The sequence below is a fragment of the Semicossyphus pulcher genome, unplaced genomic scaffold (genome assembly GCF_022749685.1).
Source record: "Semicossyphus pulcher isolate SPU_LCO1_2020_fin unplaced genomic scaffold, fSemPul1.0.p SCAF_22, whole genome shotgun sequence".
Lineage (NCBI taxonomy): Eukaryota > Metazoa > Chordata > Actinopteri > Labriformes > Labridae > Semicossyphus > Semicossyphus pulcher.
In genome coordinates, this window is record NW_027211696.1 from 15,586,036 (window position 1) to 15,612,958 (window position 26,923).

Sequence of the window (26,923 nt, forward strand, 5' to 3'; positions counted from 1 at the left end):
TCGCCCTGTGTTTGGTTAGTTTTGACTGAAACAAATCACGGATGTTGTCAGTTAGGTGAAAATGTTAGATCAGTTTGTTTGAGTTTTTAACTGACCTGTAAAAAATAAGCACATAAATGTCATTGGAATACTTATTTTAATCTGATGGACACCTCAGCTGTCGAACCGCTGGGCAGCAACGAGGCAAAAGACAATGGAGCAACAGCCACGGCAACAGAAGGTCGAGGCAACATTGGCAGGCTGTAGTGTGTGTAACATATCTGACATACCTATTTCAGTCTCATCTATCAGCCCCGTTGAAGATGGAGATGTAAATAGCGCAAACTGCCAACAGTGCTGCCATTACATGACATAACATCCCCTAATGATGTGACAAACGGTGCCCTTTAATGAGCCCATGTGGGAAATCACTCTGAGGGAGGACAATGATGGTGAACACACGAGTGGTGCTGTGTGTTTTAGCCTTTGCATTCATTTCTCCAACATAAATACACTTAATTAGATAAAATATATAAAGAAATAAAATTAAATGAAAGACTGAATACAGTTTAAAGAGCAAAATGTATTTTATTTTTTGCAGTTATAATTTCAGAGGATCAATCACTGTAAATAACCTTAAATATACCAACTGTGATCAGGTACATACTGCATTAAATATGTTTGTGAATACCAGTGTTTTATAAGTGTAACACACCACACTTTATTCTCGTTCTGATTGTGACAAGTTCATTTAAATATCTTAGAGTGAGAAAACAAAAAAATACAATTCAAATCGGAGTAACTGTAGTGTACGACGGAGTGGAGCCACATTAAAGAAAAAAGATCTGAGATTACGAGAGAAAAGACGGAATTTTTAGAGAATAAAGTCATAAGAGAAGAAAGTCGGAATATTACGAGAATAAAGTCGTTAATTTTATGAGAATAAAGTCGTAATTTTAGACTGTTGTTAGCCTAAATATGATAATGATGGGAAATGTCAGAAGAGCAGCCGGCCGCCTGCACTTAAATGAGGAACATGTTTAGTATAACTTCACAGTGATCTTGTCAAGTTATGCTTGTTAATGATCGCACAGGAGGCTTAACACAACTTTAGCCTGAGTTGTATTTACTAAACACGCCCAGTAGCATGGAAGCAAAGCATACATGTACCTCGCGAGAACGTGTGAGATCTCTTAGAAATGCGCAAGGACACTAAATGGCTAAATATCAATACATTAGTATTGGTTTCAGAAATACGAAATATTTAATCTTTTGGAACATCAGCACCGCTTTGTCAAAACTATCAGGACTCTTAAAGTGATTTGATTTGAAAATGTCTCGTCATTTTAGCACAGGCATCTGCCTGCTCTTCTGATGTTTCCCTTCAAAATAAGATGTAGGCTAACCATAGCCTAAAATTACGACTTTATTCTCAAAATCTTAGATCATTTTTTCCCCTCGATGTGGCCCTATTACTCCGTCGTAGTCGTGTAAATTCTTAACCTTTTCACGTCCTTATTTTTGTGTACCCGACAGCTGCTTACACAAAGGGTTTGGTTACAAAGCCGTCTGAAACAATGCAGAAGACAGTGAAATCGTGTGCCATGCAATCATGTCAGTAATAATGAATTCCCGATGGCAGTTGTGTGGCTTTAAACTCATCGTCCTACAAACATGTTAGCTGGAGGTCTGGAGCTGCCTGACTGGAATATCTGCTGAACTGAAAGAGGATAAGTGGCGCCGTGGCCTTTTCCCTTTGAATACTTACTCACTTAACTCGTCGCTAATGGGCTCTCAGAGCTCGGACGCACAGCTGAGCCACTGGCTGTAAATAGACTTTCACTATTGAGCTAAACACAAATAAAATACAGCACAGTACACACACGCACACGCACACATTCAAACGGTCACAATAGGTCCGCACAAATGCAGCTCAGTCACCCTCACATCCATTTCTGTGCAAATGTTTGAGTTCAAAGAGTTGTTGTGCAAATTCAAGAGTATAGAACACTTAGTAAGGACACTCCCTCACACCCGTTATGAATGAGTGTAAATGCATTAACGTGAAGACTAATGTTTCCCTGAACAGAGAGTTTGTTTCAGTGTACGTGTTGCCAGATAAAGGTGAAGGGGAGCGAATAGCTGCCCTGTAGAATCCTTCTCTTCCTCCTGATTGGACCACACAGCTCCTATATGATCACACCAGGAGGGCCCCAACCTTCTTATATCCATCATTTTATATCCACTCCAACTCCCCCCGCAGACATCTCCCTCCTCTGAAAAAAAGACGCAATCAGGCTGAGCAGAGTGTTCCTGCAAGACAGCCAGCAGGGGTCAAGCTAGTCGTCCTCTCAGCTCCCATCATCCTCCTGCAGGAGCAGCAGAGGGAAAGATTGATACCAAATCTCCCTGCTCCCGCAGAGGAGGCTACCATCAGTTCTCCACGTTGGCCCTGAGTGTGCGCGGTTTGAGTCTCTGATGCAGACGGTAGTCCTGGCTGGCCGCCCTCCGCAGGGGAGCCGGGGAGTTGAGCTGAGGGTTGGCGGTGAGGCCGTGCGTCTGAGTCTTGGCGGTCCGCGGCAGCGCCCGGCTGCAGCTCACGGAGCGTCTGTCCTCCACGCTCGACTGGGACTCGAGCTGAGCCTCGCACAGCTCCAGCAGGGACACGACCTGCTCTCTCAGCACCAGGGATTTGAACCTGCGACCTGCCAGGAAGAAAAAGGCTTCGACGAAGGCTTGGAGTCCCATACCTGAAAAACAGGAAGAGAGGTTGAGGTAAAGCTTGAAAAGAAAACACCTTTTACAAGTGAAATAATGTTGCTCAACAGAAATAGGAATAAAGGAATAATGTGTAATCCCCCAGAAACTTGTATCACAGTCAAATATAATTATGTGCTTTCTGGACGGTAGTTTGTTGAGAAGGTTGGTATGAAAAAATATAAAGCCAACTCAGGCAGATGGTTAGCTTAGCTTGGCATACAGACCGGAAACAAGGGGAACCAGCTAGCCTTGCTTTGTCCAATGGTTACATAATCCACCATCCAGCACAGAAGTCTCACAAATTAAGTTAACATGTGTGATTAAAAATATATTTCTAAGTCTGAAAATTCAACGTTTTCTGGGGTTTATATGCTGTTAGAGAGCTTTAAAGATGCTGGCAGGTGGATTGTGTAACTTTTTGACTGAGCCATACTAGCCGTGTCCCTGTTTTATTTGTGCTAAGCTAAGCTAACCGTCTGCTGGCTCTTATCTTAAACTTAATGGACTATGAAAGTGCTAAAGATCTTCTCCTCTAACTCTCTAAAAGAAAGCAAATGAGCAGCTTTCCCAAAATGTCAAACTAGGTCCTTAAAAGTGAAAGGAATACATATTATGATAATCAGTAAAGGTCAACAGGGCTGGCTTTTGACATTTAGATGACATTATCATCTCATTAAATTGTAAGCAGTAAAAGCACACGGGCAGAGGGATGCTGAAGGGGCGCAGGTTGGATGGAGAGAGATTGGAAAGTCAACTATGGAGGCGAACGTGCTCGCCATGTGAACGGATTGTTTACTTGTGTTTCTATTTGGTAAAACCACGTAGCTCGAAGTTGGCTGAGAAAAACACAAAGGGGGAATTCACTTAGAATGGATTGTGGCCGCTGATAGCTCCATAAATTGCGCATCATTAGCATCCGCTCTCTGCTCCGTCTCAAGGTCCGATTAACAAAGCAAATTGCACTGATGATATTTAAGCGCTAACACGCCCATGAAGTTTTACAGACCTGTTCAGTTTGCTGTTGTTTTGTGTCTGATGTCTGATTCTGCTGTCTGCATCTCCACTCTCTGCTGTGTGGTGCTGCGCTCTCAGGCCCCCCAACTTCATGCACAGAAGTCCAGACTCGACAGGTGTTCACGAGTTTAACTGTTCGAACGGAGCTTTATTTTTTAAACCAGCGCGCAACAGCAGCTCGTCCATATAGGGGTCGACCCTCACACAGCACCGGACTGATTGGTCTCCCGAATATAATAATAATGACAATTGACAGATTGTTTTCACAGACAAATACTTTGATACTTTGATCACACAAAAGGTGGAATTGTTGTCATGATCAGTGTGAACTCAGAGCGTGACACTGCGTCGCAGTTACCACCAGCTCTCTGCAGGAGGTCATATTTTCACTCTAACTGCGCGGTGCTGTTAGCGCTGCCGTTTGTGAATGAGGTGCTTTTTGTCACGAGGCTAATTTACATAGAAAGGGGCCAAATTTGACCCGAATGTTTGCATAATGACTCATTTAAATATGCGCAAACAGCTCTGGAGCGAGACGCTGTTCAATCTCCAGCGCACTTTGGAGTGCACTCAACCCTCTGCGTGTGCTCGGAGAACGAGGCGGAGTCTTTGTGTGTCATTTGCTCAGGTTTAACCGGCGCAAAAGCTGCGCAATCCTTTAGTGAATTAGGCCCTAAGACACTTCGTTTTCCACTTTATATTTCAGAGTCCTGTTATTGTAAACAGTTATTTTTAACTGAAGGTCAAAGAATGAACTGTTTGAATTCTCTGACTATTTTCTACTGCGGCCTCTGTTGTTTGACTCAGAGGAGGAAGTCAAAAATGTGTACAAAAATGTAAATTTCATGTCTGCAAAAGAAATTATGAGACGCCAATTGACACTGGACTAACGGAAAGAACTGGGAGGTCATTTGCTATGGATTTTAAATTAGAAGAGGAGTCCAACACAAAACCAAATGTTCCTTCACGTGTCCTCTGAAAACTTTGCCGCATATCCCTCTCAAAGTTTCCGTTTCAAAAAGTTATCATTTTCAAACACAAGTACTCTGCCTCGTCTTGATTCTCTACAAATCCTCCGATGCGCACACACAGAACTAACAGACTCCGACTTCAGTCTGCCTGAATACGTATGAGCTCGATCTAAATTCAGCCCACAATCTCCTCCGCACAGGCCCCTCCATCCCGCTCCATGTGATCTCCATCCATCCATCCGCTTCGTCTCGCAAACATTCCTCGCAAGGTGCAAAGTGTGAATAATTCATGTCGGATCCTCTCTTTGCTGTCACATTGTGATCTCGGCTCATTTCAATTACAGCAACGGCGTGTCAGAAGGGAATCTGACAAAGAATGACACGCAATTATCCCCCCGCACGTTATTTGCTCCGAGTGTCGAGGATGCCCGGATCTCTGTCCTCTAAATGTTGTTTCTTTGTGGGGGTTTAGTTTTCGAACATGTGTGTGTGTGTGTGTGTGTGTGTGTGTGTGTGTGTGTCCGTGTGTGCATGTAACCTGCTTCTCGAGAATCGGCCACCGCTCCTGACCAACGACGTGTGATGTCGATGTAGAGGATGTCCACTGAAGCCATGGTGAAGTTACTGTTGCTCAGTTTACAGGTCCTGAAAACAATTACAAAGTCTTATTAGCAGTCCACAAGTTAAAGTTCAACTTTAATCACATTTATAATTAATTTTCACGTTTTTTAATGTGTTACTTATTAATTTTAAACATCAAAGGAAAAGGTCATCTATCAGCTTTAGGGGCGTGTCAGTGTTTGATTGACAGCAGCGGCAGGGGACAACAGGCTAGTGAACAAACTTACATAGTAACACAGACTAACAACCACCTCAGTATCTAAACAGACCCCAAGTGATATTTGCATGTAAGTATATATGCTGTTTAATGTGCTGCTAATTAGCTGTCTTAGTTCGCAGGCTAAATAGCTAATTAGCTGCTGCTGCAAAATGTAGCGCACTTTCCCATCGTGATGTCTTGTTTGTTGGCTTGTTCAACAAGCTAAGGAGCAGGACACGATGTGTGTTTACGCTTGTGTGTTAGATAAGAGAGAGGCTTCTTCAGGAAAGCTAATAGGGGTTGTTGTCTGTGCCTGTTGTGTTGTGTAGCAGAATGCTGAATGGTTGTTAGTCAGTTTAACCCTCTGCAAATCCTTAAGCAGAGTAACTGCTACATGCAAAGATTTATAAGGCTGTATTTAAACAAGTCCTCCATCTATATCCTCAGTGGAGAACAGGATGTGGGTTTTACAAATAAGACACGAATGTTGTAACTAGGGAAGCAGAAATTCAACATTTTCTCTAAACGATTACTCGTCCCATCGCTGATATGATTACTCGAGTAATCGCTTTGTAGTTTCTTTTTTTCCCAGAGGAGGAGAGAGTAAAGAGCTTTGTCACATGATGCAATTATCATCACCTTAAATTCAATATTAGCAAGATCAAAGAGCTTGTTGTTGATTACCAGAGGACAGGAGGCCCCCTGTCCTGGTTGTCATCCAGTGAGAGGAAGTGAAAAGGGCAGATTCATACAAGTACCTTGGGGTCTAAATCAATATGGATTGGATTGGAGTGACAATATGAAGCATTATGCTGTCACAGGGAAGTTGACCTATAATCTTTTGGGTATAAAATGTCATAATTTCATCATTTTAAACCTATCAGAAATTTTGTCATAATTAGCATATGAATTCTTGAGTTATGGACACAAAACTAAATGGTAAATGGACTGCACTCACATTCACTCACTCATTCATTCATTCACACACTGATGGCAAAGGCCTAAGTGCCAAACTCCAATCAGATCTACGCCCATTCATAACTGATGGCTCTGCCACCAGGAGCAATCTGGGGTTCAGTGTCTTGCCCAAGGACACTTTGACATGCGACTGTAGCAGTCAGGGATCGAACCCCCAACATTCCGATTGAGAGATGACCGACTCAACCACAGACCAACAGCGGCCCCAAACGTGTTTTGTGAGGTCACAGTGACCTTGACCTTTGATCACCAAAATCTACTCACTTCATCTTTGAGTCCAAGTATACGTTTGTGCCAAATTTTACTATAATTAGCGTAGGAATTCTGGAGTTAAAACCAGAAACGTGTTTTGTGAGCTCACAGTGACCTTGACCTTTAACCTCTGACTACCAAAATGTAATCAGTTCATCCTTGAGTCCAAGTGAACAGTTGTGCAAAATCGGAAGAAATTTCCTCAAGGTGTTCCTAAGATATCGCGTTCACAAGAATAGAATGTACATGAGGTCACAGTGACCTTGACCTTTGACCTTTGAGCACCAAAATGTAATCAGTTCATCCTCCAGTCCAAGTGGACAATTGTGCCAAATTTGAAAATATTCCCTCAAGGTGTTCCTAAGATATCGCGTTTACAAGAATAGAATGTACATGAGGTCACAGAGATCTTGACCTTTGACCTTTGAGCACCAAAATGTAAACACTTCATCCTTGAGTCCAAGTGGACAATTGTGCCAAATTTGAAGAAATTCCCTCAAGGCGTTTCTGAGATATCGTGTTCACAAGAATGGGACGGACGGACGAACATACACATAAACATAATTAAAATATAGGACTACAAAACGATTATCGATGAGATTTATTTAGTGAGTACTCGTTTACCCAAGTACTTGTTTGCACCCCTAGTTGTAACAGACACAAAGTCCACAGCTTTTAATTTGTACACATAATAGGTTAAATTTGTAAAGACTTTCACTTAACCTACTGCTTTATTGGTCACTTCATATCAACAACTTAGTCCAGAAATCTTAAATTCTTGTTGTAAATCCATCATGAAAAGAGTTTGAAGATTTGACCAGATTTGCAAGAGTAGCTAGTGTAGCAGAACATAATGGATATCAAATATTAGATAAATAAAATCCGTACCTGATGAAGGTTCGGAAGGCGGTGGGGCCCAGACGCATGTTGCCCTTGACCCCGAGGAAGCGTATGAAGAGAGCAGCTGTTCGCTCCACCAGCCGCAGGAAGTTGAACTGTTTGGTGTATTTGGGGTAAACCTGCTTCAGACACAGCGAGGGCAGAGTTCCTTCATCCGGGCTCCTCACTTGTGTCTCCGCCTCCATGGGGATCTCGTCCCCGTGCTCGAACCCACCAGCCCTCGGTTGGGAACTATGGTCATGAAATGATAGGACAGAATAAAAAACGAGATTATAATACTTTTTAAAAATGTATTAGCAAGTTTTCAGAGATATTAAACCGACACATTTGGAGATTTAAAGTCCAGAAAGCCCTGCTTTTTGTTGTCCAGCAGCAGGGCTGAGAGTTGGCCTTCAAGCCCTGCAGGACTGATCAGACAGTGAGGCCAACTAAGAGAGCCTTTGTCAGCGGACTTTTAGATAGCCAACCACCTGAGGAAGATAAATGCACCAAGCTTTTACTCGACTCTGCACTTACTGTCTGGCTTGGCAGGGGAAACAGGAAGAGTAATTTTGCATGAGGGATAAATAACTCTTCACCTCACAGCCTCTGTACGGCCCTTTTACTGTCTGTGCTTACATCAACAACATTAAACTAACTGCATTAGTGCTACAGGTTTTACCGGAGAGACTTTAAAAGCACTTCTGAATTCTTATGAACAGAAATGTGATTCTTCTCATCCAGTTTCAATTCTTGGGAATCGCAGGGTAACTCATGATAAGATACAATATGTGGCCCACGATAACAATAATATCACGATAAAGCGATTCTACGGTAATTGATATATTGCATCATATAATGATACATCACCATATCTGATTAACTGAAGAATACACACTGCCCCTACGATTTTAGCCCGTTTTTGACCCATTTTTTGAGACGCACGACCTGGCGACGCTCGGCCCGACTTCTCGTTTCGTCTGTCGTATTTTTCTGTGCAGTGTACGGGGGGGCGAGGGCGGATCAATTGCTCCCGGACCACCTTCGGATGAATTTCTGACATGTCAGAAATTTTGGTCGGCCGACAAAGGCTTTCGCACAGTGGAAGCAGAGCCTCGAGCCGATCGGACCATTTCTGCCTCAGTGCGCCTGCGCAAAGTGATAACTCACCATGGCGACGCGTCGGTGGAACAGAAATATGGAGGCGAGATTGGTTGAGCTGTGGCAACAGCATGAATGCCTGTCCAACGTTTCCTCCTTACCTCCAATTCACGTTGTAAAATGGACTGCCCGTACTGTCCACATCTGTGGGTCATCTCCGTGTTAGAGCGCTGACTTTTCTTTGATGTTTGGCACCAGCGATATGATAATTGTATCACACCAAACAGGGCGACGATATATTGCGATATCAATATTTTGTCCCACTCCTGCTCCCCATGCATGCGTGGGTTCTCTCCGGGTACTCCGGCCTTCCTACCACAGTGCATTGGGGACTCTTAATTGCCCGTAGGAGTGAATGTGATAGTGATAGGTTGTCTGTCTCAATGTGTCAGCCCTGTGATTGACTGGTTCGTGTCCAGGGTGTCCCCCGCCTCTCGCCCAATGACAGCTGGAATAGGCTCCATACCCCACCACCACCACCGCCATAAAAAAAACTAAAGGTTGAAGACTCAAAAATAAAATCACTATTGTTGCTATTTCCGTGCACAATGATGACATCAGATTGAAGTGTTTTCAAATTAAAGTAATAATGTGTAAATTATATTTGTTGACAATAACAACATGATGGATGCCAAGAGTAATAGGTTAAAATCTCACCTTTTGCCGTCTCTTTCAGGTCACACTTTATTTATTTCTATCTTTCCCCCTCTGACTACCTGTCAAGCAATCACGTTGTGTTTTTCCCAGAGGGAATTTGCAGCTTCCATGATGCATTCTCAAAATGATTGGAAGCAAGGCATTGTGGACAATTGTACCCTCAGGAATGTGTGAGCATGAACACACTGTCCTTGATTGACGTCACCCTCCCTTTCCTGTTAGCGTGCTGCACCTGTTATGATGAGGCATTCCCGATTACACCTATATCTCTCTTATAAGTTCATTAACACCAGTGACGTCACATAATTCTCATCATAGTAACCCGAGGAGCCAGAATGAGTGAAAGCCATCTGTGTGGGTGTGCAGGGCCTTTAAGGACGACTCCTAGAGTCAACACATGGGAGCACACAAGCACCAAAGAGAAACACACAAAGGTGCACTCATGTCGAGGGGATACAGTGCTGCTGACTTTTATGAGACAGTTTCCTTCTCCATGAATTAGTAAGCAGTATGAATGGCACTGAGAGAGCTATACTGAATGTTTAATGGAATCAATCATCCCTCAGCCGCCAGAGGGACCACCCACATCTATTTAGACAGGACAGGCTCGGCTAAAAACGGACACGTCTTCAACGGAAGCTGACAGCCGGAGAGACAGAGAGGAAAACGTCTCCAAACATTCCCTGCAGACGGAGAGAAGGAAATGATGGAGGCGAGGCGAGAGGGTAAAAGGTGAAGAATGGCAGGTTATTAAAAAGACATACAGAGGGCTGGTGCCAAATGTTAGTTGAGTGCAGTGAGGAGGACCAGGCCTTAATTCAGCTGTCATTACCCTGCATAAACGCTATTTCTGGCCTCCTGGGGAATAAATCTTCAAAGCTTTTTCACGCTGTTCAAAGTCTTTAAAGGTGCCGGATGTGTCAATGAAAAGAAATCCAAAGTGTCCACACACTTATCTGAATTTAAGGAAGTCGGAATTTATTGCCGGAGCTTTTCTCAGTGCATGAGTCACAGCCGAGCACAAAGCAAACGGTCTCCCACTGATAACAATAAACCTTTTGTGAGTGCTGAAGATTTAAACTCCCCCTTTTTCCTCACTGGTTTCAAACCTAAAGGGGCTGATATCAATATTCTTACAATAAGAATGCAACACTCAAAAAACGTGTCAGTGTGAAGGGGTGGCACGTAGTAATGGACCTAAAAGCTGCGGCTTCCTCGTGCTTTATTGTGAGATTTAGCTCATTATTGCATCTTTACTGTTTTGGTCCATTTGGTTACCATCTCATGGAGCTATATTTGGGGGCAGCAGGCAGCAGATTACCACACAAAAAGACCCACTGTTTACTTCCTGTTAGCAACTGGCTAATAAGCATAAAAAATACCAACATCAGCAGACAAATCTAACAAAAATAAAGCAAAAAAAGATTTAAAAAACTGAGCTAAAATGGAGTTAATATTGCCAATAAAGTACTTCGTATGAATGATAATGTTGCATTATTAATGTAGGACATGTAAGTAAATAACTATTTATGTCGATGTGTGTCACACGGGTTTAAAAAAGAAGTTATGAGGAATTTATTACATAAAACGACCATCTTGCTTTTTGATCCTTTATAACAGGAAGCGAGGGATGGACTTTTTGTGTATATTGATTGGCTCCTACAGCAGCTGTTAGCGTGAAGTCGAACACAGGTATGACCCATAACTGGGAGGGAAATTAAACATTTTAAAAAGCCTTTCATTAAACGCAAAATGAATAAACGCCCTTGAGTGCAGGATGAGTCATCAACATTTCTTTCTTGTTTACAAGGAAATAAAGTCTGCTTTATAGTCCATTTCTGGCCAGATAATGCTCTACAGGCTATCAGCGTGAGTCATACCAGGTGTGATGAGTTCGATTGATCTCTGACAGCGATATAAACATCTCTTCCTGTAGTAAAAGTCACAGGCACGGAGAGTAAAGTAGGTCAACACTTCCGGTATGCTTTTTCAAAGTAAAAGCCCAATCTGGAATTCTGACTCCCTTCGTTTGTACACACTGGTTTTATTTTGAAGTGTTTCCCGGGGCGTTGTTTTTTTAAATTTATTTGGCTCTGAAAGTACCGTCACTCAGTCTGTCAGTCAGTCGGTCACATACAGACTTATGTGTAGGGCTGACCCCGGTGGTCAGCCAACAATAAGTTATGAGCATTTTTTCTTAAAGGGCCAGTTCGCCGATTTTCAACCTCAGTCCTATCATGCTATTATGAGAAGCTAATGCCATTATGGTAGGAAAAAAATTCCTCTGTGCCTTTGGAGGACGCTATCTGCTTCTCCAATGAGCCCTGGAAAATCTCCACCAGACTGCGTAAAACGCGCCATCTGGCGGAGGCCAGGGAGCTCGCTAAACTACACTTCCTCAATCTAGGACGCCCGCCTCCGATGTCATGTCTCGTTCAAAATCGTCAGGTTTGAAATGTAGACTGCAGACCTGAAGATTTTTTAGACGATCCACCGGTATATTCTCATCATATTTCAGATTCTGTTCCGCTCTGAGCCATTGCCTGCAGCAAAACCGGTAGTATTTCACTCCAGCATCTCTTGCTGGGCCGTTCTTTTCAGAGGGAGGGGCGCAATGCACGCTGGGTGTTGTAGGAATTTAGAATGGGCGAGAACTGCTCCTGTAAATTCAGATTAAACAGCTTTACATATTGTCTTTAAAACAGGAATCAAGGGGCAGCCAATAGTGGGGAATGCAATGCTAGCTCGTCATGGGGAGGGACATAAAAATTTGTGAAAGCCTTTCACATCAGTTTTTTAGGCAGATACTGCTCTATAGGTTATCAGCGCGAGACACATGGAAAGAAAAAACTAAAACAAAATCTATTTTGACTTTGTGGGAGCGTTTTTTTGGTTTCGATGTTTTTGGGGGGTCTTTTGTGCCTGTATTCAGAGAGAAGGACTGTGGATCGTGTCGGCAACAGGGGAAGAGAGAGTGAGGATGACATGCAACAAGGGGCCAAGGGTGGGAGTCAAGCCCATCGAGGACTGTAGCCTCTGTATATGGGACACGCGATTTAACCGCTGAGCTAAACCAGCACTTCATAGGAACTTTTAACGCCTCCACACTAACACAACGAGCTTTAAATACGCCGACCTTTGGACAAAAAGGTTTCGCCTCACTTGCCTTGCTCTGAACTCAAACCACCTCCGCACGCATCGTTTCCTTTTATGCAGATGATGCTTTTGTAATCGCGTCCCTCGCACGCTGTTTAAAAGGTAAGTGTGTCGATGAGTTTCGGCTCTTTGTCCTCACCCACACTCTCACGCTCACCTCTCCTAATGGCTCATAAATCAACCTCAGAGACATCGAACACAGGATTAATGAGCTGGGTGCGAGGAGAACATGTCTGAGAGTCGCCGATACCATCACACGCTGCTCCTCATAACTCCACATTTTTGTCTCCCCTCTTTTCTCTAAAATGCCACTTCCCTCCCTTTTATTCTAACGTCTCATATTAACCTTTCTCTCTTATATAAGCTCTCATTGTGACTCCTTTAAATAGCAGCACATTTATACTCAGCTGTACGTTTGTATTGTGCACATACTCAGTACTCATATCTCACACAGGGGTGAATTCAGTCCAAGTCTGTGTTGTGAATGATTGAATCCCATCCATCCCACTGCACAACAGCTGTCAGTGACCACAGCGCGAGTATCTACTCACTATCTGCTGAACCATCTGTGCAGTGAATGAATGAGTTACCCTCTCGTAATCATGTTGGGAGCATTTTTGTTTGTTTGTTAATCATCAGAAGTTTGCAGGAGAGAAAAATCAAATCAATGCTTCCTCATTACGAGACAACTGAAATCAATCTTAATCTATGATTGACGATTGCAGCTTCAGTCTTATTATTTATCAGCCGGCTTCCCCTGTGATTTGTTTCAAAGCTGTTGAAACGTCAATCAAAAGACTGTCTGGTTCTAACACCAAATGGTTCCCTAATTTGTGCCTGCCTCGCCTATTTCCTAAAATCAGCCAGAGTCTGCTGATGAAGGAGTGAAAAAGTTTGAATAAAATCTGTTAGCTTTGTTGACTCACTTTTAATATTCTGAAGGTAGGTGGGTCTTTGATGCTGTATTCTTTAACTTCAATGATTTTCATTTAAATAAATGTCTGTTAAGTCTCTATCTGTCGCCGAATGAGGTAACACAATGGTGATTGAGCCTACGGCCCACTGATGAAAGCCTTTGCATTTGCAGTATTACAGACTGTCTGTGTCCCAGTTAGTGATGCGTTTTCTGTCACCCAGCAGTGGTTGGTCTGCCAGAGAGGGTAGGCGGAGCTAAGCGGCTGCTTTTCCGGTCTCTGCAAGTGTTGCGAGTAAACAGTAATCTACTATGGCTGAACAAACAAAGAAAAGATGGATGACTACAGATACAACTTCAACAATAAGTGAAAATCCAAAGAAAAAGAAACAAACTCGACGCTCAGATGAAGCAAACAGTCTGAAAAGGAAAGCGACCGTCAGAGAGGAAAATCAAGAGTTACAACCGGAGCCAACCGTGGACGTCACACATGCGACACTTTCTCCCGCAATTACTGTTTATCGCCATATGTGCCGCCAAAGATAATGAAGCTGAAATCTTCGAGATTATCACTTTAAAGATTGCTTAATTCATTTTTCACCCAGAGATGATATTTTTTTCAATCACATTAGAAGAAGAACTAGAGCAATGCAACCAATGAATGTGTGAGATTTATGATTGAAAATTGCTTAGAAAAGTTAACTGATCCTAAAAAATAAGAGGCAAATTAACCAATATAAAGATTACTCTACTACTACTGTTTTACAATGTAAGAGTACCAGTGTTTCTGTTACACACATTTTGCAGCGGCGGCTTCAGATTTCTATAACGTGCCCCGAAGTTGCAATTAAACAAAGGAGGTTTCCGCTCCAAATAAACTCTCATTCGGCCGCTCTCCAGGTTGAGGAAGAGCACTGAAACAGGACGTCAATCACACGTGAAGTCATGGCAACCAATAAACAACAGCGGGACCTGTTTACTCCTCACACAGTGTTCTGACGGCAAAAGAGGGTCCGACATCGGGTGCTCTCGGTCCACACACAGAATTGCAGTCAACACAGCAGACAGAGAGACAAACAGAAAGAGGGGGCGGGGCCAGAAGCTGTGCAGAGAGCAGAGGTGCAGGTGTGTTGGGGGACTGAAACACAGGAAAGTGATCAGATTAAAGTAGATTGTAAATTAAAACTTAATAAGGTGAAGAAGAGAGTACAATTAAAGTGTGGAAGTGATGTGATTAATTGCGATCAATTAATTTCAAAGCCTGTAATGAATGAGATTAATTTTTTTTACCCCTCCTGAAAAACCTCCTAGCGTAGAGTACAGATGTTTAAGTTCGGAGTAACCCCCTCTGACTCCGGGCTCCGAGGTCTTAGCCTACATTAAAAGTATAAGGGACATTTAATCAAAGGATTATGGGACTCTAAAAGTAAGTAGATAGGAATTACTTGAAAGGAGGGTGTATTCTACATTATTCTGTAGAGTCATTTCATCCATTACAAGATGTATTTCTGCTGCTTCTGGCTAATGAAAATATAACAATGTAGGAAGGACAAGGATTAAAAATATCATGGGGGCAGTATATCAATATAATGCTGTTCATGAGTATAATAGTTAAGCAGGTATTATCCCCGAAAAGACACCCCTCTCACTTGTGAACAAAGCAGATCAAATATCTGATACAGGAGATTACGTGTGGAGGAGGAAGGGGAGAAAACGGCGGCTAGAAATGGAGACGGTGTTAGAATAGAAACAGTAAATCTTCTTGTCACGGGAGAAAAACAGATTGAGGAGAAAATAAAGCAGAAAAAAGGGAGATTTACAGCCACGCAGGGCCAGTCAGCCGGAGAGAGACTGAGACACCATGCTTGTACAGTAACGTGTGAATTTCCACCACCGCTCAGCTGAATTTAATTTTTCCATTTAACAGGCTTAGCGAGAGCTGCTGAGCTGGACTCTGAGAGAAAGATATCCCGTCCCTAAAAGTGGACTCTGAAGAGCAGCAGACAAAGCGTGCGGGATGTAGGAGCTCAGACTTCACACTGCATGTTATGTGTGTGACAGTGTGTGTGTGTATTTACAGTGAAGGCTTCTTGAGGCCGGGGTCCATAAGGCGCAGCGTGTCCCTGATCACGCCCACTTTTACCTCTTCGTCAACCGGGCTGGGAACGTATTCAAACACTCCGGGTGAAATCTGAAACAAACGCACATCTATTACTGCAAAGTGAATTTTTATTTTTCATTTTATTTAACCACGTAGTCCCATTAAGATCAGGGGATCAAGGGTCATTCAAGGGAGACCTGGATAAGACAGCAGCAAAAAACACAAAGTTGCAGACAGACGCACAAACAGGGACAAATTATAAAAAGAAAAAGTTGTACAAGCAGGCAATTTAAAGACATCGACATCTTATGGAATCTGCCTCCAAGTCTTTCATTTTAGATTTGCAGTTCCTTTAGTTTCAAGTCATTCTGCAACAAATTCCACGCTGAGGGTGCAGAAAGAACACTAGGGATCGACCGATTATCGGCGCCCATATGCAGCATTTTGACGCATATCGGCATCGGCCTTTTTTTGTTGTTTTTTTATCCGATGGCTGATAAGAGTGCAGAGGGCTCACACACACGGCGGAGAGGAGAAAAAGTTCATTTCTTTGCAAATTTTATTTAACTTTGTTTTATTTACTAAATAAAACTTCAGGAAGTTATTTATTTATGTATTTAAATTTTCAGTTAACTTTATAAGAGATGCTGCTGACCCTGGGAACTCCCTGCGCTTTTTGTTTGTTTGTTTAATAAACATCTGCTTAAAGGCATTTAAACAAAGTTAAGTGTTGGAGTTTGTATTATTCAAAATTTTGACGCCAATATTTTCACTTTTACTGCAAATGAATATCGGCTCCAAATATCGGTTATCGGCCTCCTTGACTACTAATAATCGGTATCGGCCCTGAAAAAACCATATCGGTCTATCTCTACAGAACACCCAAAAGCCCTTTTCCTAATTCCTGTCCGGGCATTTGGGACAGAGAGTAAGATGAAGTCCCGAGAACGCAGTAAATATTGTCCAGCACTTTTCTGCGTGATAAAAACACAGAAGAAGTGTGGAAGCGGACCAAGAATTGCCTTATATAGAGCTTTACAGTTGGTAATGAACCTCAGGGATGCATGGTAAGCTGTATCAACCGTATGAAGACACTGAGCAGAGGCGTGCATATACTAAAGATCACCATAGTCCAACACAGGCAAAAACAGTAGCAGCAACAAGACGCTTTTTGACATTAAAAGGAAAACACAACTTATATTAATGATACTCTGATAACGTTGTTGACACCACTCTTACCTCCTGTTCATGCTCTATTCTCATACTGGGGTTGGAGTTGACCTCGAGTAACACTGGCTTCAGGTTCTTCATCATCAGGATGTCGAAACCTAATATCTGAGACACAAACACACCAGGAGTCACACACTTTTATTTCTATTTTAGAATAAAGAAGATTGTGTAATAGAGGTGTAACAAAAAGCTAGTGCCTGTGTGTACCTGTTTACGTCACATATTCCACTGGATTTACACAAGGAATGCTCTCGGCTTATATTGAGGTTGATTCTTTTTTCTTTGTCTGCGTGTAATTGCTTTCTACTGCCATTTATACTCCATCTATATAAGGTAACTTGCCAAGAAAGTGATATCATGTTCTAGCCATTTATGTGATTTAAGCAAATAACAAAACATTTGTTTATTTTTTGGTACAAATTAATAAAACTTAAACGTAAAAACTACTGTTTTTTATTTATTTTTTTGGCCTTGTGTGCCTTTATTAGAGAGTGAGAGAGGACAGGGTTGGAAACAGGGGAACAGAGAGTGGGGATGATACGCAGGGTCGCCGCTTCAAGGACTGTAGCCTCTGTATATGGGATGCACGATTTAACCGCTGAGCTAAACCAGTGCCCTGAAAAACTTTTATTTTAAGTTTATTTGTTTTTTATTTGATTTTTAGAGAGAGAGGACAGAGAGAGTGGATAGAGTTGGAATGGGGGATGACACGCTGCAGGGGGCCGAGGGTGGGAGCAGAGCCCGGAGCTGCTGCTTTGAGGACTGTGGCCTCTGTATATGGACTGTTCTTCTATAGCTGCTTTTACATTCACCCATTCACACACTGATGGCAGAGGCGGCTACGCAAAGTGCCTAGCTGTCAATCAGTCATCACATTCACTCAATCACACGCAATTTGGGGTCCAGAGTCTTGCCCAATGACATATGTAGACTGAGCTGTGGATCGAACCTTCCGACTGAAAGATGACCATTGAGCGTGCATGGGAAGCGGGATTTAACCGCTGAGCCAACCTGGCTCCCTCTGGTTAAAACTACTTGTTTACATAATGACACTGGAAATAAGTCTGGTTTGAAGTGTCCTACTAAAAACACAAGGAGAAAGCTATTGAAAAAAACAGTAGCCATTAATTTCCTGTCATCAGTTTCCAGTTTACTGTCAAGTCATGTAAAAAGCCAGGCCATGGGTGATGAAGTAAAACAAATCAACTGTAGATATCAGTTTGATCTGCTTTGAACAAGACGTTCTGAACATTTGAACTATTACATTTATAGTATAAAATATTTGAATATGATGATTATGAGAGTGTTGTGTCTGTATCGCTAACGCTGTAATGCTTCTGTCTACCCACCTGGAAGCACGTGGGTCCTGGTTTGCCAGGCGGTATATCAGCCTGATAGTAGACCTTCAGTTCAGGCACCACGGCGATGACAGTCTTGATGACAAGAGCGATGATGTCCGACCACACCCTCTTGATGTCCACACCTTTAGCTGCCAGCCTGTACAGCACGCTGGAGAGGGTGCGCTTGCTGCCCGTGTTCTGGCTGTCTGAGTGCACAAAGTTCCCGCTGTGGACGTTGAGGGAGTAGTTGGTCAGGTGCATGAAGACATGGGTCAGGTTCTTCTGGCTTGGTTCCTACACAAACAGAGCAAGACGGACGTTTTTTTTATCTGTGTGCTTAAGAGTAAACCAAGCGGCATCCTCAGTTCCAGCATGGCTACCTGGTAGGGCTCGGTGCAAAAACGCGTCAGGCCTTCCTTGGCAATGTAGATCTCTAACGGCTCCAGGGACTTTATCAGCACGTAGAGGCGGATGTCAAACTTGAGCTTGTCGATGAGTAACGGCTTGTGGATGTACTCCTGCACCACAGCCTGTTTGGCCTGTGGACCCGCCATGACTCTCAGTTCACTGGGGTCACGGATGAGGTAGATGCCGTCCCCCTGAGAGCCACCATCCGGCTTCACAATGAAGGTGGGATTCACCGTGGCATCCTTCTCCTTCACCATGCGAATCTACAGCAGAGGCGGGAGAGAGGGAGGGATAAGGATAGTAAAAACGTTAGAGACAGTTATTATTGATTTAAACAGGTTTCATACACTGTGAAAAACTCTTAAACCAAGATCCCTGAGTTTGAGTAATAAAGGTTTCCCTGTGTTAAAGGACAACATCCATCATCCATTATCTATACCTCTTATCCTGTTCAGGGTCGCAGGGGGCTGCAGCCAATCCCAGCTGCCACTGGGCGAGAGGTGGGTACAACCTGGACTGTCAATCACAGGGCTGACACATAGAGACAGACAACCTTTCACGCTCACATTCACACCTACGGGCAATTTATAGTCACTAATGAACCTAACGAGCATGTCTTCGGACTGGAGGAAGTTGGAGTACCCGGAGGGAACCCACACACACACGGGGAGAACATGCAAAGTCCACACAGAAAGGCCCCGGGAGTCCAACTAGGAACCTTCTCGCTGTGAGGCGACAGCGCTAACCACTGCAACAACATTCAACATTTACTTACATACATTTCATTGGTCATCTCCTTAAAAAGCAACTTGCAGGTTACATTTTTTACTACATTAATACCCAAGTGCTCTTGTGCAGGTGAAGAGACTGGACTTCGGGAGCACCTCTCAAACAAAGTATCAGGAAACTGTCATCGCTCCTTCTCCCTCTCCGTCTCTCTCTCTCACACACCACTGTTGTACCAGTACAGATTTACCGTTACAGAAGGCAATATGAAATACAACTGATACAAGCTGACACTCGCCCATTAGTAACTGTAATGGGTAAGTATTAATGCTCCCACTTGCTCATGATTTGTTATAGCCTTTGGTAGGTGATAAACTTCACATTGTTGTGATGTGAGCACGGCTAACGCCGGTCACTCATCACGACACCTGCCCCGTTATGTGCTGGTTCTCGTCGCACTACAACTCACTGTCTCTCCTGTGGCTGTTTTTCTCCTCACCCTGGCCTGTTCCTGGTCTCCTTGACGCCTTACAGGCTCATAATGTTAAGCCTGTGGTCCATCGTATGCATGTGAATGAACAATTTCTTCATCTTCAATGACAAGACTGGGATTTAGATGCATGTTTATTAATGTTAACCCGTCATTAATCGGAGGGACTCCCGTATGTTACATCACATCCAGTTGTCTGTTTTGATGTGGAAATTGGAGATAGACCGATATGTTTTTTTCAGGGCCGATACCGATACCGTTTATTAGTAGTCAAGGAGGCCGATAACCGATATTTGAAGCTGATATTCATTTGCAGTAAAAGTGAAAATATTGGCGTCAAAATTTTGAATAATACAAACTCCAACACTTAACTTTGTTTAAATGCCTTTAAGCATATGCATCAGAGCCAAAATAACCCAGTTTTAAATTGATCTCTAATCGGCCGTCGGATTAAAAAAACAACGATATGCGTCAAAATGCCGAATATTGGCGCTGATAATCAGCCCGGCCGATAATCGGTCTATCCCTAGTGGAAATATAAGAAAACATAGAAAAAATGACTCCAGAAGTCACTGCAGTGTATTAATTCAGATATTTTGTTGAAAATATAATTTCTAAATAATTTTCCTACATATTGATTCACTGGGGTCTCCAACCTGCAAGCTGCTCTTAACACAGCCAGCAACATGTCTATAATTCAACTCATGCTAAGATAAAGAATAAATTCAAAGATTACTTTAGTAGTTTTGTTAAAGATATCTGTCATTCTCTTGTTGTCATTTCTAGTTTACAGCAGAAAAAGGACGAGTAGAGGAGAAAAACAACTTTTTGAAGGAGAAAATCAACCCAAGAAATGTGTTGATACTAGAGATAGACCGATATGGTTTTTTCAGGGCCGATACCGATAGTAGTCAAGGAGGCCGATAACCGATATTTGGAGCCGATATTCATTTGCAGTAAAAGTGAAAATATTGGCGTCAAAATTTTGAATAATACAAAGTCCAACACTTAACTTTGTTTAAATGCCCTTAAGCATATGTTTATTAAACAAACAAACAAAAAGCGCAGGGAGTTCCCAGGGTCAGCAGCATCTCTTATAAAGTTAACTGAAAATTTCAATAAATAAATAAATAACTTCCTGAAGTTTTATTAAGTAAATAAAACACAGTTAAATAAAATTTGAACTTTGAAATGAACTCTTATCGGCTGTCTTATTTATTAAAAAAAAATTTTTTTTAAAAAGGCAGTTGCCGATATGCGTCAAAATGCCGAATATCGGCGCAGATAATCGGTCCGGCCGATAATCGGTCTATCCCTAGTTTCGTTACAGATACGTACCTGTCACTCTTGCTTTATTTTGTCTATAATAAAAGGACTGGTGGAAGAGAAAAACGACCCAAGAAATCTTAGACGTCTTAGAACTTTGTTGATACGCCCATTTTTAGAGCCGAATCCTTAACTGATACATCATTCATTCACACTAATGCTGAATCATTGACACTTTAACACACAGAACATTTTGAACAATACATTTGCTTAAAAGTAATTCTATATGGAAGGACATTTGTGTGCAGTAAACTTGATTAGAATGAAAATAATGATCTTCTGCTGCCCCCTGCTGGATATTTTAGTTGTTGCCGTTATACATGCATGTGATGCCCCTTAATCAGAACAGCAGACTATCTGCCCAGGCCTTTTCATCACCAACATAGAAAGTAAAACTGAAACCCACTTACTGACAGTACAACCAGGATTGAAGTGCAACTTAAACGGCAAAAAATAAGCACCTCCAACATGCTTAATATACTGCTTCAAACGCTTCTTTTCTTGTCCTCATTCTTAATCAATGAGCATAAACAGACACATGTGGGTAAATGCTCTCAGTGTGAGTTCATTTACGTCTCTTTTGGCTGCTGATTGGCACACTTAGTAACCGGTCGTGACATGCTTGAAAACAGTAATCAACCTGGGAAAAGCAGCCGAGGGACTCTCCATTCCCCTCACAGCTCCTTCCTGTTAAATGCGTCCCCGCTCACTCTCAGGACTGCATTTCGCTCACAAGATAATCACACCAGATCCAATCATGTGTTAAGAAGTGCCAGATGACCATAAAGGGTAATATTCAGAAATGTGGAGCAGTCGGTCTGTTCTGCCTCAAGGAGAATGAGCAATGGAGCGAGCGCATGACACAAGGACTTAACAGCACATCATTGTTGCAGTGTAAAGTGTTGGTCAGAGAGAGAGAGGAGGGATCGGTGTAAAGACACCAGTAGACTCCAGAAATGTAGCATCTGTGTTATTGCTTATATTGTGTACATTTTCACTAAAGATTCAGCACCATTACTTCCAGGATCTGCATGAGTATCTCCATGTTTACATTGATTGAGTGTATTTCTATTTATAAAGACATTCGAGGAATTAATCTTGTAACCAGATCGCATGATCTAACCTGCAGTCCGTCCCATTTATCAGAGCCAAGAGGGGAATATTCTCGTCTTAATCTGCGAACAGAAGACCTCTCTCGACCTGTGATAGCAGGATAAGCGCAGGTGTAATTAATGGCATTTACAATGGCTGCATTCCACCGAGGCGTTCCAGGTCAAGGGCCACGCTGCTATAGCTGTTTACCCGCTTGGCATGGCCTACTTTGGCACTTGACTGGAATTTTGCTAGTAGGAAAACATGTGCTTGTGTTGCCTGCTGAGAGGTGTATTTAAAGTAGTAATCTGGAAGATTTTCATTTAAATAAATGTCTGTTAAGTCACTATCTATCGCCGAATGAGGTAACACAATGGTGACTGAGCCTATGGCCCACTGATGAAAGCCTTTGCATTTGCAGTATTACAGACTGGGTGTCTGTGGCGACATTCGCAGAAAAGATCACAAGCGGCGCCCAGTTAGTGACGCGTTTTCCATCACCCAGCAGTGGTTGGTCTGCCAGAGAGGGTAGGCGGAGCTAAGCGGCTGCTTTTCCGCTCTCTGCAAGTGTTGCGAGTAAACAGTAATCTACTATGGCTGAACAAACAAAGAAAAGATCGATGACTACAGATACAACTTCAAAAATAAGTGAAAATCCAAAGAAAAAGAAACAAACTTGACGCTCAGATGAAGCAAACAGTCTGAAAGGAAAGAGACCGTCAGAGAGGAAAATCAAGAGTTACAACCGGAGCCAACCGTGGACGTCACACATACGACACTGTCTGGATATCTGGGAAGTCTGCTCCCGCAATTACCGTTTATCGCAATGGGTGCTTCCCAAGAGAACAAAACTGAATAGAATCATAAAAAATAATCCCTCTAGCTACAACTGTGTGGTTGCGTCTGTATCTGCAGAGACTGTCTTGCATTTATTTTCTTATTTTGCTTGGTTCCACATATTTCTGGGCGTCAACCTTTTGTGGTGTGTAGCCCCCAGCCAATAACAGCATGCAGGTCAGGACTGTAAAAAAAGTAAGCAACCAGAGGCGTAGAGTGTACTTCAAAGCCAGTTCAACATATCAAGGCTTTCTTTGTGTAAGCTGGCTCAACACAACCCTAACACCCCAATGAGAGATAACATTGTTATCAACCGTCTCTATAAACTCAGGTTTTCTTCTTCAGGATCTGTGCGTGAGCCAGTAAAGCGGGCCGAATGACACGTCATTTGTCTTTTCTTTTAGAAATGATAGACCAGTGGCTACCGACTGCTTCAGTCTGGTTGTTATATTGAAGAGCCATGAACAATACATAAATGTTAATAAGGCAAATACAGCTAGAGAGGAGTGCTGCAGAAATGATTGTAAGTTAATATATTTATTTACCACTTGATGCACTCTTAGGGCGTATTCACACCTAAAAGTCCGTTTGTTTGGTCCGAATCAAAGACCAAATTGTTACAATGTTGCATTTTGGTTTGTGTTCACACGGCAGCTTTTACCAGCAGACCAACGGTTTTGATGCGCGAGGAAACTGCTCTCTGATTGGTCAGAATTTCCACGTGGGAAAACTCTCTGAAATAAACAAAGCAAGACAATTTTTTTTTTTTTTAGTTTTAACCGACACAATTCCACAGATTGATCAGTTTCACTCTCCTTTAGTTTTTCACTGAACAGTTTGAACACCTCTGTGTTCTTGTTCTTCGTGTTCACAAGCATTTGTGAAATTGTTTGGTCAGCCCATATATATATTTCCTCATCACTCCCCCACATCTGTCCTCTACTCATCTCGCTGCTTGTCTCTGCAAATGTCAGCACCAGTAAGCACTGCAATGCACAGTTTTATGGTTTGTTTCGTATATTTGGTCCTTGTTTAAGTCTGTTTATGTTCTCACCAGAATCAAACCGGACTGTGGTTCGTTTGGAAACGGACCGAGACCCGTCTTTTCTAGCGGACCACGGTCCGGTTGTTTGGTCCGCATTCCGGCGTTCACACCACCTAAACGAACCGCACCGAGGGGACAAACGCTCCAGGGTTCGGTTCAATCGGACTAAAACAGGCTGGTGTGAAACCGACCTCAGTACCTCCCATTAATTTTTACTTTTTTACATAGTTCAGCTCTTTAACTCAAATAAATTACCTCCACAGTTCACTAAATAACTGCATTAAGGTCAGACACTGTGCCATGATGAAAGATATCTGGATCATTTTAGTTTTCAACCAAATGAAAGTGAAATTAATTTATTGCTTGAAGATGATCTGTGTTAAATACCTACAGACTAATCAATACTCTAATCTGTGTTGTAGCTGTAGCATTATAAAATGGACTTGGACCTAAACATTACATCTCTGTGACTTTGGCTGTTTCACATAAACTCCAGCACCTTCCACTGCGGCCTGTGCAGGTCTGGACCTTTTAATGCCCTTTGAAACAAAACCTTTGAGAAAGAAATTGGAAAAGTTTTACTTCTCTGATTCACTTCTTTGTTTGAGCTAACACCGCCTGCTATTTTTACACGAGTAAGTCTCTACCTTGATGGACCACTGCTCTCGCTCTCTTTCTCTCTCTCTCTCTCTGTCCTTGAGGCGGAGAGGAGAGGCCGACTTTTAAAAAGGTTCTTTTACAAACAGCCTCCGATGATTCCTTCTCATTTCTGCCTTTCAATAAAGGTTAAATATAGACATAAAAAAAGACATTATTTTCTTTTGAACGACCAAGTGTGCCTGATTTATACTCAGACAACATAAAGTCTCCATTTATAACGTCCTGCAGTTTTGTAACTTCACCTGTGTGGAAAACTGCTGATACTCCTCCGGCAGGATCCAGGAGCGAGGATAGAAGTCGTACTCGTCGGGGAACAGCTCCTGCATGGTCCGCATTGCTCGACTCAGATTGATCTTCCTCAGCATTTCAATCATTCCTGCAAAGCATAATACATTTTTAAGAGATTCACTGCAAACGCGAGAGACTGACATGTATATCAATGCAAGTGAGGAGGCTCCAGGGATGTAGATTTCTTACTCATACAGTAATCTGATAATTGCCATGGAATAAAAAGGTTAGCATTGGAGCGATGAGGATCAGTAAGGCTTTAACTAAATCCCTCTTGTTGTGATTACAGAATACCAAGAACACAGTAGTAGTGCGAGCTGAGATGAAGCCATCACTTCACTTACAGTTACACAAGCTTTAGTGGAGGGTGCTTTGTGTCGGCAGAAGGTTACAGGACAGGAGAGAGGCAGAAGCGGTTAAAGTACCTGGGAACTTGTTCACCTGCCCTGAGACGATATTCTCATTGTCATGGAAGGAGACACCATGCCAGTAGATATCACAGGGTGCTCGTCTACCCAGAGGAAACTGAGAGAGAAGAGCGAGAGGTGGGACACAAGAATTATAACAACATATATTGACAATTTGCATCTGTAAATGAAACTGAAGGCTTATTCTGTTAGGAGGACTCAGGACGTGGGTAATTGGTGGTTGTCCCACTGATCCAAGAGTGAAGGGATAATCTCGTAGTGCGTGTTCTGTGTTGATGCGCGTGGAAAGAGGAGAGTTAGTGATACTATAAAAGGATTAGGAGAGCGAGGAAATCCTAATGGCACCTCTGCTCCTGCCCACACTAACACACTGCAAACAACATACTTTGCACCAAATGTGTTGCTAAAATTAAGTCAGAGGAGTAACAAGCTATAGTGTGATGTACAGAACACAAATGTATAAACAAAAATAAGGGTGTTTGGACAGGAAGCATTCAAACCCGATAGGGCGATAACACGATCTCATTAAAGATGTAATCTCAAACTTTTTCATTTAAATAAATGTCTGTTAGGTCTCTATCTGTCGCCGAATGAGGTCACACAATGGTGACTGAGGCTATGGCCCACTAATGAAAGCCTTTGCATTTGCAGTATTACAGACTGGGTGTCTGGTGCGACACTCGCGGCGCCCAGTTAGTGACGCGTTTTCCATCACCCAGCAGTGGTTGGTCTGCCAGAGAGGGTAGGCGGAGCTAAGCGGCTGCTTTTCCGCTCTCTGCAAGTGTTGCGAGTAAACAGTAATCTACTATGGCTGAACAAACAAAGAAAAGATCGATGACTACAGATACAACTTCAAAAATAAGTGAAAATCCAAAGAAAAAGAAACAAACTCGACGCTCAGATGAAGCAAACAGTCTGAAAAGGAAAGCGACCGTCAGCCAGGAAAATCAAGAGTTACAACCGGAGCCAACCGTGGGCGTCACACATGCAACACTGTCTGGATACCACCACAAGGTGACGCTAAAGAGAATGAAACGTAAATCTTCGAGATTATATCTTTAGGGGGACCCCCGACTGTCATAAAGTTTACAGTGATAAAAGGTATAGACATTTCAACTTGATATGGAGAGGAAGAAAAGCCTATCACACAGCAGAGCAGCTACAGCCAGAAAATTTGCAGATTTTTCCTTACATATGACATAGACCGTGCACGCCCATTTTCCACTGCAAAACGCACAATCTCACTTAACTCCAGTACGCTCCCAATATGAGATAATTGTTGACAAATATGCCAACATGACGTTATTTACACAGATGTAAGTAGCAACCCAGCTAGCAGCCCCCACACTGTCCTAACTTGAAACCGATTTATTTTGTAGTTTTACTGACTTAAATTACCAGGTCCTTTTCTT

At 42.6% G+C, this 26,923-nt stretch overlaps 1 protein-coding gene across 1 annotated transcript in view; it reads right to left on the bottom strand.

Annotated features, from left to right (window-relative positions):
• Nucleotides 1–547: 547 nt before the first annotated feature.
• ttll11 (tubulin tyrosine ligase-like family, member 11) overlaps nucleotides 548–26,923 on the bottom strand; it is a 31,726-nt gene continuing 5,350 nt past the window's right edge. The window contains exons 2-10 of the mRNA XM_069673419.1: nucleotides 25,509–25,608; nucleotides 25,038–25,171; nucleotides 18,592–18,882; nucleotides 18,221–18,505; nucleotides 16,881–16,976; nucleotides 15,619–15,731; nucleotides 7,663–7,905; nucleotides 5,263–5,369; nucleotides 548–2,729 (exon numbers count right to left, since the gene is read on the bottom strand). Of these exons, the coding sequence (XP_069529520.1) occupies nucleotides 2,413–2,729; nucleotides 5,263–5,369; nucleotides 7,663–7,905; nucleotides 15,619–15,731; nucleotides 16,881–16,976; nucleotides 18,221–18,505; nucleotides 18,592–18,882; nucleotides 25,038–25,171; nucleotides 25,509–25,608 (1,686 nt within the window). The 3' untranslated portion in view covers nucleotides 548–2,412. The remainder of the gene's footprint in view (nucleotides 2,730–5,262; nucleotides 5,370–7,662; nucleotides 7,906–15,618; nucleotides 15,732–16,880; nucleotides 16,977–18,220; nucleotides 18,506–18,591; nucleotides 18,883–25,037; nucleotides 25,172–25,508; nucleotides 25,609–26,923) is intronic.